The sequence below is a fragment of the Tamandua tetradactyla genome, chromosome 22 (assembly GCF_023851605.1).
Source record: "Tamandua tetradactyla isolate mTamTet1 chromosome 22, mTamTet1.pri, whole genome shotgun sequence".
Classification (NCBI taxonomy): domain Eukaryota; kingdom Metazoa; phylum Chordata; class Mammalia; order Pilosa; family Myrmecophagidae; genus Tamandua; species Tamandua tetradactyla.
Window position 1 is genome coordinate 24,586,885 of NC_135348.1, and position 14,818 is coordinate 24,601,702.

The window sequence follows — 14,818 nt, forward strand, 5'->3', positions numbered from 1 at the left end:
ACTTATTTTCCTTTGAAAATGTTTTGGTCAAGCATATCTAAACATAAAAGCAAATGGAATTTTAAGAGGTAGATTTCTTTCCCATGATGTATTTCGTTAATAAATGTTATTGTCAAAAAAATAAAACAAGTACTGGGTGTGTTTTCTTAAAGTATAAGGGTCTACTGAAAAGAAAAATAAAAGATAGATATGATATCTGTTACAGTCTTGACATTTTAACAGTCATCATATTGGATGTTTGTGATCAGTGCATTTTGGACTCTCTCAGAATTAAAAAACGAGTCTGCCAACTGTGTTAAATCCTCCTCCACCCCCTCCACCAGTTGGTCCACAGCTTCCTGGTGGGTCATTGTCATCAAATCCATTGGGTCGAAATGAACAGGAGGCAGATGCAGCTTGTAGAGCCCGGGCTCGAGCATTCAACTCTTGTTCCTAAAATTAAAAATATTTTTTATGAAATTAAAATACTAAATACAATGGATAGGGTATAACACCTATAAAATATTTTTTAAACTGCCACTTAATAAGCATCCTTAAATCTTAATCTTAAAGTTACTGAACTTGAAACATGTTGACCACACCAGTACTTATCAAATTCAACTAAACTGTATAATCACATATGGGATAAACTACGTAGAAAACAAAATCCTAGTGTAACTGTACAGATTGGCAGATCCTAAGGGCCATTCTGTTTCAATATCTTCACTTTATACCTGAGAAAACTAAAGCTTCCAAATCATAAAATTTCTCTATGGAAAACATTACAGTTTCTGCAACACGCATCAATACATATAAGAGTGGATTTCTTTTCTAATACTCTTACTAAAGAGTTGAATTCAAAAGTTCTCACAATGGATTATCTCCTCTATATCAACTAGCACTATTTAAAAGGGGTTTAAAAATTATAAAAAGGGCTTTAAACAATAGAAGAAGCCTGAATTTTTCTACCTTCACCCCAGAATATTTCTCAGTAAATCAAGTAAGACTGATCTCAAGAACACTGTAAAGAGAAGTTATCTCTTTACCATAGAATTTAAAACTCTTCCATACCAGATCGTTAGAACTCTTATCAGAACCACTCATATTCATCAGTGTGCCAGGCACACATATAAGGTGCTCAATAAATATCAACGACCTCAGATTAGAAGGCTTTTAGGTAGTGGGTTTCAAAGGGAGCAAATGTGAATAAATAATGGCAAATTCATTTGGCAAGGTGTAAAACTGGATTCTAAAACTAGAGACCCAAAAAATCTTTGAAAGCATATACAGAATATTCTGGCATGTGCCTATTTTTCTAGGAGAGGGTCTACAGCCTTCTAATAGGGTCGGTGACCCAATCATAAAGTTTTAAAAGTTACTGGTAACAGTAAAACTTTTTGCTTGTGACATATAATCATCCTAAAGAACTTTCAAAACACAGTTAACGTTAGCAATAAAAACTGTATTATTGTTTCAACTAAAAGCCCAGTTACTTTGCTCCATCGGGCAAGGTAATACTATATCAGAATTTCCATCTAAATTTTTCAGTTAACTATTCTCCCCCAACACAAGATGCTCAAGTTTTCATTATGGAAAAAAAAATCAGGCTTACATGGACCTCTCTCCCTTGTATTATAGTCCTTTTACTTCTCAGTAATGTATAGTGAATGCTGTGTGACTCCCAATCAACAAAATGAAAAAAAAAATCACATATTTTTATGGCTAAAAGGGACCTTAGATAATATATATTCATAATGGAATGGCCCAATTAACCAGTCTTTGTCAGGGCTTTTTAATACTTAATTTGCAGGATATTTCTCAAAAATATATATTTTTTCATTTATTTGTGTCATTTGCATTGGGATCCTCTGCCTAATGTCTAATCACACAGTATTTTCAGGAGAAATATGAATTTATTCTTTAATCTGTGAAATTAAAGAATTACAAATATTTTACAGATGGGAAAATATTTATGAGAACCATAATTTTTAATGTTATACAAAATATTTTCACCTATATTAAAAGAAAATAAAAGTTTCTCTTAACTTTTATTCATTGTTAAGCTTATCTTTGGAAAACCCACAACCTCATATTTATATATATATATATAATAGATATAACAGAAACAGATACAAAAATAAAAAATCTAATTCCTTATTGCTCTAGCTCTATATAGCCTATTAAATTATCGAAACATGAATTTGTGCCTAAGGAATAAAATTTGGTTTTAGATATAGATGATGTTTCTTAATGAAGGAAGATGAGGGAAATGTTTAAAAAAACATAAAACCCTTCATTTCCTGTGTTATTGAATGACTATGTGAGGAAGAGTTCAAGAAGTTCTGTTCTTAAGAAATATGGTGAGAATTTTGCCTGGACTTTATTATAAAGTGATTTCCTCCAGGAGGCATAATGAAGAACAGACAAAATTAAGCTAATAACTTCACTGCTTCTAAGATCCATGAAATCTAAATATTTCAAGGCAGAAAGTTTCCCAAGAAAGTAATACTTCTCTTTTTCTTTATTACTAATTTATATAAATAAATATATGCCTGACAGAGAAAAACTATGAAGTTCTGGGTTTTCCAAAGACAAACTTAACAATGGATAAAAGTTAAGAAAAACTGTTTTCATTTTCTTTCTTTTAATATAGGTGAAAATATTTTGTATAACATTAAAAATTGTGGTCCTCATAGCATATCTAATTATATCACAGATTTATATCAAATATTAAAATTAATTTTTCTTTAAATAGTAAACTATAGACCTAGCCACAGAAAGGAATTATGGGTTTTGGTATACAGAACTTTCAGTATATTTAGATCTTTCACTCAAGTAAAACTGTTAACATTAAATTAATCCATTTTTTATTTTTCTTTAAACTGCACATATATATTATATGTGTTTTTCTGCAAATTTCATTAACAGAAGAAACTTATAATAGGATAGTCTCTAAAACACAAACTTACCAGATTTGGTCTGTGTGAGAAACTTCACAATTTATGATATTTTATATAATTAGAAGCCATTGCCAATTATATTATTGTATTTAAAAGTAAAACACAATCTAAATATATTTACATTTCTAATTAAGATTTGAATGTTTATTATAATATGCTTTTAAAAAGATCCTTTGATAATGACACTTTGGTTTAAAAGCCAGTCTTAATACAGGTTGAGTAAACTCCTTACTACACAACTTGGTGATATCTTTTTTGAATTAAACAACTTGCCAATATGAAACTTAAGATGAAATTTAGAATGGTTGCATAACAGTTAAAAACTGAATTTGCAAAATAACTTTTTTATAGTGACATAAGAGTCTTAAAACAATAATGTACAGAATGGCTCCTCATGCTCAAGTATAGTATGATAAGGATAAAATGGGTAAATGGTAAGATGGTTAAACTGGAAAATCATTTAGAACTAGGTCACAGTACAAGCAGTTTTTATGGTTATAAGAACATCTAGTTTTCTAATCACAGAAATTAGTTTTTCAGCTTTCAAAACGCGTTATAAAACTCTCCTTTGAGAAATGGAATATTTCATCCAATCACTGACATGCAGATTCTTTTGCATTGTTCCATCAGTAAAGATGGAATACCAAACCTTATTTTATTTGTATTATAGAATTTCTACTCTCCAATCTTCCAGAATCTTGACAATTAATATGTAGTGCTTTTTTTGGTAGACAGTAAGAAGTACATAGTTGAATAAATTCTATTTTTATTACTTTAATCTTATAAGCAATCTGACTGGATGTTAGAGTTTTCGATAATGAATCAGTTCTAACAAGCTTTCTGACTTCTATTTTTTTGTGTGTGAAGTCTGTTCTTGATTATAAAATCACTTTATAATAAAGTCCAGAATGAACTCCAAACAATGAAGAAGTTTGTTCTTTCATTATATAAAATATCATGAATTGTGAAGCATTACTGTGCTTTTATCTTTTCTCTAAAGATCAGTACTATAGTGGCCCATCTCTTGTTCTATCTACATTTTTTAGGGTTTCTTTGACTTTCAAATTAAATTTTTAGAAACTTATTTATAACTCATAAAATCACTTGGGCTACCCAATTAATAAAGCTACAATCTAATTTTTTTTCCTACAATATCACCTACAATTTACTACTGGTCCTTTTTTTTTTTTTTGATAGTTGGTAGATTCCAAAGAAAAATAATTGTATCAAGATCTTTATTAACCTTAAAGTAATAAAATCATTAACTCCTTACAAAAAGTATATTTACAAGTGAATTCATCTCATATGAAATTGCTATTCTATGGTTTTTACTTACTAATTGTCCTATTATCTCATTGGTTTTATTTACCAGATCTTCGAAGAATACAAATATCCTTTACCTTAAGTATCCTTTATCTTATATATCTGAATGTCAATAAATGCCCTCAAATTTTCTAACACAAAAACTTAGAAGAAATAAGCACCAAATTTAGTAGTTGTTTCCCCTGGTGGGTAGGATGGAGGGGAAGAATATGCTTCCACTTCTTAAAAACTTTCCATATTTCCATATTGTTTGATTCTAGACTGAGTACATCTTTTGTAATGAAACCAAAATGGTTTTCTATGTTGCAGCTATGATTTTTCATAGTTAATATGTAACATAAGAAAGTAAAACAATTATAGGTTCAGTCCATTTCCTCCCAGACTTAAGAGATTCCTCGAAAATACAGAAGTTGGATTTCACTTAATCACCTAGCAGTTCCTTAAACACTTTCTACAAACTTACCTGTAAATACAGTTTATTATCTTTTGTTATAGCATCCATAAGTTCTTTCTGTAGAGGTGGGTCTCCATTTACCCAGAGTCCACTGGTTGTATTCTTACCACTTAGACCATTAGTGCTGTTCTGTTTTTTATACAAAAGTACATAAGCTGTGTCTTTTGGAAACCTACTTGTAATTTTCTGGACTGACTGAAATGAAGTAAATGTCACTCTGCTGTCATTAAATAAAAACCACTCTTTTGACATTTCCTTATTTTCTAAGTCCTGTTCAATAATTGCAGTGGGACTATCTCTGCCCAATAAATGACTCTGAGAGGATGCTAAAACCAGAGTTTCAGATTGGTGGCACATCTGGTATGAAGACTCTGTACCTGTGATGTTTCTGGCATAAGAATAGTAATGACCACTTTCAGAGGATATACCAGAGTGAACAACAACAGAACTTAACAGATAGGGCACTAATTTTGCACAGCAAGCTTCTTCAGTCCCAGAAGGTTTTAATTTTTTAGCTAGATTCTCACTAATATCAGTAAAATCAACATCTATGGACCAATTTTCTGACAATGAAGAGAGAGTAGAAATTCTTTTAACAGGTAACTCCAAAACCAGTGGCAGTGACACATCATCTAAAATTTTTCTTCTCACTTGGTACTTCTGATCATAGGAAAATCTCAGGAGAGTAAGAATAAGGTATTCAGGTTCCTCCGTAATATGCATAGTTTTCTCAGCATTCTGTAGAGAGGCACAGTTTTCACAATAATATTGGTTGTCACCAGTAAGAATCTCTGGAGCCAAAAAATAATTTAGTAAGTCAGTTACTGAAGGTGGAGTTTCACCTCCTGGTTTCTGAGATATACCTTTATTAAGAACAATCTTGCTAGATTCATCAGGGGCAGAAGTATTTTCAGTACAGTGAAGCTCATCAGGAAGACTGTCTATAGTTCTTTCTTTCACAGTTGTATTGCAGACAAAGGCAGCTGTTGCTGAATTATAAACTACTGGTTCTTCTGAAGGATCAGGTACACTGGTTTGCATTAGACCACCATCTTGTACATTAAGTGCTGCTGCTGCATCTTGAAAAGGCAGGTTTTCCACAGAAGAAGAAGGACAAAAGGCAAGTGAAAGATCTGTAAAGGCTTCCACTTTTTGTGAGGTACTCCTGCAGTTCAAACAACATATATGAGTTCGCAGTTTTCCTCCAAACATTTTTTCTATTAAAGTCTTTTCACCGTCACTTGTATAAGAGGTCTCTGTTAGTAGAGCTGTCTTATTGGCTACTTCATTGTAGCCCAGACTTTCAGAAGGCTTGTGTGAAGACTGAACCTTCAAGACCTTTTCTTCTTCGTGGAGTCTGCAGGAGAGTGTATCATTATATAATATCATTATAGAATAATTATTTCACATAAGCTTAAATGCAATTTTTCTATTTAAGTATTAATTTAAAGAATCAAACTTCCCCTGCTTACTTGTGTCTGATGCTCCTTTTATCTACTTTGTCAACAGATGAGTAGAACATATGGAATAAAAATAAATAATAGGGGGAACAAATGTTAAAATAAATTTAGTTTGAAATGCTAGTAATCAATGAAAGGGAGGGGTAAGGGGTATGGTATGTATGTATATATATATATATTTTTTTCTGTTTTTGTTTTATTTCTTTTTCTGTTGTCTCTTTATTTCTTTTTCTGAATTGATGCAAATGTTCTAAGATATGATCACGATGATGAATATACAACTATGTGATGATATTGTGAATTACTGATTATATATGTAGAACGGAATGATCAAAATAGGAATGTTTGCATTTATTTGTTGTTTTTTTGCATTTAAAAAAAATTTCCCGTTTAAACCAAGAGTAATACTGAAAATCATCAGTAATACTGAGAATGTAGGGGCCTATCATTATCCTATGTTTTCATTATGCTTTCTTTATGCTGCTATTTTATGGCACTTATCATATTATAGTTAATTATCTATGTCTATTAACTGTCTTATAGAAAAGATATAGAGAACCTGGCACAGAAAAGCCACTTACTACATTCTTAAAACTGGAAGGAAGGCAGTCAATATAGTCGAGTCCAGCTAACTTTAGGAGTCGTTCATACAACAGAAGGCAGCAAGAAAATAAACGATGATAGGTTTTGGTAATTAAATGGAAAAGAGATAGTAAGGTATACTGATTACATCTAATGATAAGTAAGTCTGAAGTGGTAGTTCTTAAACTTTTTGATCTTGGGACCCCTTCATACTCTTAAAAATAATTGAAGAATCCAAGAGCTTTTGTTTATGTGGGTTATAACCATTGAAATTTATTGTATTTAAAAACTGGGAAATTAAAAAAATAATAATATATTTTAAAACAATAATAAACCCATTACATGTTAACATATAAACAGTTAAAAAATAGCTATATTTTCTAAGAAAAAAAATTAGTGAGAAGAGTGAAACTGTTACATTTTGTGAATATTTAAAATATCTGGCTTAATCATATCTGCTTCTGTGTTTAATCTACTGTGATACGTTTTTTGGATGAAGTATATAAAAGAAAATCCAGTCTCATACAGATATTTAATGGGAAAGAGGAGAAGCTCACAGACCCCCTGAAAGTGTTTTGGGAACCCCCAGGGGTCCTGTACCACATTTTTTAGTGCAGCTGGTCTAAAGTAAGAAAGTTCAAAAAAGAAATGAAACTAAACACAAAAGAAAAGTTTAAAAACATATAATAAATACAAGGTATTTTAAAGAATAACACTTGAAATAAGTTTTTTTTTTGAAAATAAGTCTTTAAAGGTAGAAAAAACAATATCCTATAGAAATAAACTGTTATAAAAGGTTACAATTCATATTATAATATCAAACTACTTTTTACCTGTCCAGAAGAAACCTGAGGTATTCAGAACAGTCCTGTTGGGATCTAGGAGTAAACCATGGAGGTCTGGAAGCCTCAAAGAATATCCGAGGTGCATAGGCTTCCCTCTTTCAGTAGCAACAAGAAAATACAGGGAAGTGAGTCTCACACTGTGAACCAAATAACTTATACCATAATATATAATGCTTAAAAAAGATTATTTAAAATTTCATTGTAGTCAACCTTTACTACAAAAGCGCCAAACATGAGGCAACTTAAAGGCAGATAAAATTTGTTGAAAATACATTTAGGTAATTTTTGGTCATAAATTTTCAGATGAGAATCGATATCTAGAGGAGCTATGTGATTTGGCAAGGTCACACAGACAAGTTAGTGGAACCAACAAATGTAGAGGGAACTACATTTGAACCCAGGCCTCTCTAACCTTTTTTTTTTTATTGTAAAATATAACATATATACAAAGCAAAGAAAGAAAAAAGCAGTAGTTTTCAAAGCACTCTTCAAAAAGTAGTTATATGACAGATCCCAGATTTTGTCATGGGCTACCATACCATCCTCTAGATTTTCCTTCTAGCTGCTCCAGAACATTGAAGGCTAGAAGGAATAAATATTTTTTTATCAACAAAATCAACTTTCTTCTTCTTTTTTGTGAAAAATAACATATATATAAAATAAGCAATAAATTTCAAAGCACAGCATAACAGATTTCAGAGTTCGGTATGGCTTACAATTCCACAATTTTAGATTTTTACTTCTAGCTGCTCTAAGTACTGGAGACTAAAAGAAATATCAATTTAATAATTTAGCAATCATATTCATTTGTTAAACCCTACCTTCCTCTGCACAACTCCACCATCACTTTGATCTTTCTCTCACTCTTTAGGGGTATTTGAGCTATGTCTATTCTAACTTTTTCGTGTTGGAAGGGGCTGTCAATAATATGGGATAGAGATGGATCTAGCTAATGTTCTGGAGAGGCTGGCCCCTCCAGGTTTCAGGACTACCTCTCTAACTTTTAATATAGTACTCCTCGCATTGTTTCTCTCTCACAGTTGTGTCACTTGACTCCATGATTTTTAAAAAAACCTTAACTGAAAAAGATATGTTAATGAACAGACATTTTGGATAAACTTACAAGGGGGACTACTTAACAGAGCCAAGCGTATCTACTTCAGGTAAAATTTTCTTTGTGTATGCACATTACAAATGTTCACAATGTGAGCTCATTTGGGTAGATAATTTGCTCATACTTTTTATTAGAAGGAAGGCAGTGTAGTAAACTGGTTGATAATGGACTCTGGGGTAAACTAAGTTCAAATACTAGATTTTGTTACAAGAAAAACACTGAAAAGATGCCATTATCACTTGAAAATTTAGAATTCTCCTCACTTTTGAACATTTGTGGTATGTAAGATGAGAATCCTCAATTAAGGAAAATTTTACCATAATCAGTGGTATATTATAGCATTCTGAAGGGAGAAAATTGAGTGTACGCATTGAGTACAGGCTTCAGAGCCATTAGGGTTCATATCCCAATTCTGCCACTTGTTTATGTGAGCCTGAGCAAGTAACTTCACCCGTTTCTTCCTTTGCAAAATGGGGATACTGAGGATTAAGAGATAATACATGTAAAAGCAATTAGCACAAGGGCCAACCAATTTTAAATGTTCAATAAATGCAGATTTATTAATTATAAGAAAAAGGACCTTTTTGCTTATGTAGGAAAATCTACCTACCTAAAACAATCTTTGTAGGTCTGCTGTCAGACAATTCTCAAAACTATAAAAACATTCTCTTAATTCCTTTCTCTTTTTTGAAGGATCAGGAAAAACTTCTAGGGTTCTGCCCCCCCCCCCCCCACCAATATCTTCTGACTTAATTAAGGTAACAAATATAGACTAGTGATAAAGCAAGTGTGGAAATTATTCTTCTTGGAAACAATGCTGTTGTTGGTGATGGTGGTAGACTGTTTTCATTTCCCTTTGTCCTGAGACATTAAGTTTATTTTGTGAATATATTTCCCCCAAATAAAGACTAATACAAATATCTGACTATAATACTACTCACAGGCCACCACAATCATTTCATATGTCAATCCTGTCTTGATTCTTTCCATTTAAGAAGTTATACTAGAGATATTTCCCAGCTTCTAGACAGGAAACAAGGCATTCCCATCAACTCAATCTCATCCATTTGTAACCTATTTTGTCTGCTGGTTCTAGCTATAGACTCCTTTAGACTTCTGTGAAACTAACGTAATCAGAGTAAAACCCAAAAAATAATGATAGATCTTATTTATAAATGATATAAAATATTCTCATGTATATCCTCAAAACCTAAACTATCGGGTTCCTTTAGGGGAGGAATTTCTCTTTGAATGCTCATCATATCTTGCAGATAGAGTCAACAAATATCTGTTGGATGAATGAATGTTTATAAGATTTTCTTGTCATTAGCATAAATTCATTTCCTTGGATTAATCTGTATATATAAAAGACCATCACAAAATTTTAGGCTCCAAAACTTGGTAGATAAACAAAACTACAGAGACCTTTAGTCATAATGAAAAAGTAAATATCAACAAAATGAAGAAAAAAGAAGGCAATGTGTTGCAAAATTATTTTAATTGTTCATTGCACAAATCCATCAATTTGGCATCTGTAAACTATTAATAATACATTTAAAATGATTCTTCATTAGGAGTTTATTTATTATATTGGAAATCAGACTTTATCTTCAGTAATCAGAACAATGTACCAGCATTATATACCACATGAATGAGAAGTAGGGGAAGAAAGAAAAACTTAGGGCATATCTTGATGCCCTGATATTTTAAGCAGTATCTCTTTAGCATTTTTAAATGGCTTTGTTGTGTTGGGCAGGATGTACATTATTTCATCAGTTAAAAAGATTCACCAAGTTTGTTATAATATGAGGTTTAAAGATTATCATTAATGTAGTTAACATACACATAATACACACACATACACTCACCTGTGTATGAGCCAAAAAGGCAAAAAGATGCTGTAATTTTTTCATTAATGAGTTGCACCCATTTAGATTTAAGGATAAAACTTGTCTCCTAAAACTGAAAGAGAAAAAAATATAACAATGTATGTAGATATGTGTACATATATACACACCTTTTTTAAAAAAATTAAGTTCTAAAAGCTAAAAGAAAGTTAGTTTAAAACTTATGATTCTAAAAGTTACTTTAATTACCTGATGCCCTTTATTTAGCAGAGGTCCTTTTGTATAATAAAGCGAAGAAGGAATGGGGGAATGACAATAAGTGAACACTTAATCGTTGCCTGCCACTGACCTATGTACTGTCATATATTATTCTTGTTTTCTGATTAGCAAACAGAAATGCAAAGTGAAGATCTGGTACGAACTACACCAAAGTTCACACTCTTTCCTTTTCTAACCCCTGTGCTGATTTATCTAGGAAAGATGTCCTCAAGTCCACACACGAAAAACATGTATTTTATTATGGTATGGTAAAATCTGAAGACTAAAGGGATAATGAGTAAATGTTACCAAAAACGTCTGGTACCTGCTTTAAGAAGGCATATTAGAAAAATATCTATCAAAAAAGACTGATGGGGCGGGCCATGGTGGCTCAGCAGGCAGACTTCTTGCCTGCCATGCTAGTGACCCAGGTTCGATTCCTGATGCCTGCCCTTACAAAAAAAACAAAGACTGAAGTTTAGGCTGTATTTCAATAATTTGGAATCTTCAAATCCACGATAAATGAGGTTTTGCTATGTAAATATATACCTATACCCACAGGACTAGTGTATTTGTCAATCACAATAAAAATGTTATCAAGATACAGTGAAAAATGTTAATAGATTTTCAAAAATAATTTGCATATAAAGTTAAAAAGTCATTAATATTACCTGGAATGTCACAAAACACTCACTCAAACTCTGCACAAGAGCCACAAGCTATTATTTCTTCTGTATTAAAAACTGGCAGAATGAAAAGATTAAAAAAAAAACAGTATTTCACAGCTCTTGCCATTTACTTAATTTTATTGCTCAATCTATAGCTAGAATTCTGCAAAATGTAGAATTTACTACTGTGAAAAATATTCAGGAATATGACTGTAATTACCAGAAAGTCACCAACCTAATTTTTTGCTGGTGATTTTCTTCGTATTACTATGCAAACTTGTTACTTTCTGAGTAGATAGGTAAAACAAAAAAGCATCATAAAGGAAAAAGGTGTTCACCTCAACCCACTTTTTTATTGCAATGAATAGACATTAGATTTCAGTGTCTTAATTTAATCTATAATTTAGACACTTAAATTTTTAAAAAATGCCTTTAAACCACAAAGTTAGAATGATATAACTATTAGAGAAGAATAGAAGGACTACTGTGAGACCTGAGCTCATCTGCAGCAATCCATATGGTCTTAATACTTCCTTCATTAACATTATTTCCTCAAAGTAGAGAAAGTTTAAAGAAATGCTAACAATAGTTACCTGGCCAGATCCACCTATCAGAGACTATTCCTAAGTAAATTAGGTTCTTGACTATAAGAATTCTTGACTAAAACCTCTTAAACTTTTGTAGCCAAGAGGGTAAATTATTTGACATAATTTTCTCTTAACACACAGTCAATTTTAGAATAAAATACATTTTAAATGAGAGAAAAAGTGTATCTATACACACAAATGAGCATTCATACATGCATGAATGTAGACAGAAAACTGTTAATTCATAACCTAAGTGAGCAACTTTTAAAATTCTTTCAAAATCTGTGTGAAAGAAAAAAATATCTGTAAAGAAAACATATAAAGTTAGAGTGGTTTTAACAGTGTTGTACTACTTTAGAAAGGGAAAAGGACAAACTACTCAAAAAATAGTTTCAGAACTATTGGGTGTTCACTTGGAAAAAAATACATCTGGGAAATTTGGATGGGGAAAGCTTTCTGGAATTCTGACACTATAAATGAAAAATAAAAAATTATAACTAAAACACCTCATAAAGTTGAATGAGGATTATCTTTTAGAGTATATATATATAAATCAACATGGAAAAATATTTAAAAAGATGCACAAAGTAGAGAGGTTATTCAGAAAAGAAATACAAACGGACAAAGAAAACCAGGGGAAAACCCTTTGCAATGGTCGACAATATGTATATTACAATAACAAGACACTTTTGCTTGGAATGGAAAACAATTCAAAAGACTGATAATAGCAAATTCTACTAAAGGTATGGGGTCACTGGTACAATCATTCATTAGTATGTGAGTTCAAAATGCTGCATACAGCTTTTCTGGAGAGCAACTGTGCACATCCTATTTAAACATTCTGTTCTATACACGCATATGGGCAGAAAAATGTTAATCATGAGCAAAACAATCTAATATTCATCAATAGGACAGTTAAATAAATATGGTATATTTATTAAAAAAGACACATATCTGTATTGTTGTAATATGAAAACATTTCCAGGACAAATTATTAAATAATTACCTAGAAAATATAACATGCTGTCTTCCTACTGTGAGGTAGTATTACTGGCTACTGCACTACTGATGTGCTTTTTGAATTGCTGTTGCTTGTTGAAATTGCTTTGGGAGGCTGCCTTTTTGCTCACCTGCAAAATGATACAGCTGTACTAGATGACGTGGTGGAGATATATGGATTCTTTCAGTTTTATGCCTAGTATCACTTGATTCTAAGATTATACATTTTCTTTAAAAAACAAACAAACTTCAAACACAACAAACCAAACTAAGGAAAAAACAGTATCTTCGTTCTGATAGTATAATGTGGGCTCAGAAAACAAAATAAAACTAACTCCACAAATTACAAAGGCTTGGAACTCAATTTATAGTCCCTCTGGTCAAGTTATTTTTGAATGATATTTTATGGTATTGAATAGAGAAAATCGAACCATGTTTTTGCCTTTAGGAAAAGTTTATCATTACACAGATGGCATTCTAAAGTACTGTAACCAAATATAGTAATCATCTTAAGATCTACTTTGCCATATTTTTTCATAAAATGTTTGTACACTGGAAAAATATCATAAACAAAGTTAAGATCTTCCAAAAGAACTAGGTTTGAAAGTGGTAGAAAAATTATCTTGTATATAATACACACAACATTTAAAATATATACATACTCTACATGCTTATTTTAGGTAAATTTACCAGTTATCCAATTTTTGTATCACTGCTTAGATGATAATGGCAAAGCAACAATTCATGTTCTTCATAATGCAAAGTGTTAGTGTGGGTGTATTTATGTTTTAATCCCTTCAAGGTTTATTTTTCCCTTATATCACAGGTATTTATTCCCTTTTCTGCTCTTTCCTAGGATGCAGTTATCTAGCCAATTTCCATTGGTCATATAATAAGATAAAAGGTATGTACAAGTATAAACAGTTTATCAACTTTATATTTGACATGAGAAATTTATTTACTTATCTTAGTTCAGTGAGTGATACAGCATAGGCTATGCTTTCTCTGTAAATATTCCTCCTTTTTCTACATAAACACCTTAGAACACTTATGGCTTATAGTTTTCCATACTTATAAAACTTATAGTTTAACTACTTACTAAAATCTTCTCAGCTTTCACTTGGCTCTGAATACTGAGACACACTGATTCTTCACCCAGAGTGCTAATCTTAAATTGAATGCATACTATTTCCACTCATTGACTTCATTCTTTCTTTAATGAATAGAAATATAATTCACGAAAAGATTTTTTACTCTCTGACATGAAGAATAGGTATATTTTCCTAAATAAAGTATATCCAGGGCAGGCAACAATGGCTCAGTGGCAGAGTTCTCGCCTGCCATGCCAGAGACCTGGGTTTGTTTCCTGGTGCCTGCCCATGCAAAAAAAAAAATGTATATCCAGAATGTTTTAACCTACAGGATACATGAGTTTTCTAGCTGGATTTGAGAGAGTTAGTGTCAGTTAATAGGAAGTAAAAGTCTCTCTTATCTGATCTCCTATTTGCTTTGCTGCAAAAGAAAAAGGATTTGAAAGTAAATTTTCCAGAGGGATAGGAACATGTCTGTTTATATATATGTTCAGTATCTATGCTCTTGGGGTGGGCAGCAGAGTTCATTTTTAACATCAAGGAAGAGGGTATTCTAAAAAACAGTAAAATATCTACAAGCAGAAAAAACTAAACATGTTTCCCACCACTGAAAGAAGATATAAAGAAGAAAAGTACACCATCTTATGGGAT

General features: G+C 31.7%; 1 protein-coding gene across 2 annotated transcripts in view; it reads right to left on the reverse strand.

The window, feature by feature from the left end:
• Positions 1-69: 69 nt before the first annotated feature.
• The window catches only part of USP38 (ubiquitin specific peptidase 38), a 37,106-nt gene continuing 22,357 nt past the window's right edge, over positions 70-14,818 (reverse strand). For both annotated transcript variants that reach the window (XM_077139938.1, XM_077139940.1), the window contains 4 exons: positions 10,586-10,679; positions 7,592-7,698; positions 4,726-6,073; positions 70-432 (listed from right to left, as the gene is read on the reverse strand). In XM_077139938.1, the coding sequence (XP_076996053.1) occupies positions 271-432; positions 4,726-6,073; positions 7,592-7,698; positions 10,586-10,679 (1,711 nt within the window). In that variant the 3' untranslated portion in view covers positions 70-270. The remainder of the gene's footprint in view (positions 433-4,725; positions 6,074-7,591; positions 7,699-10,585; positions 10,680-14,818) is intronic.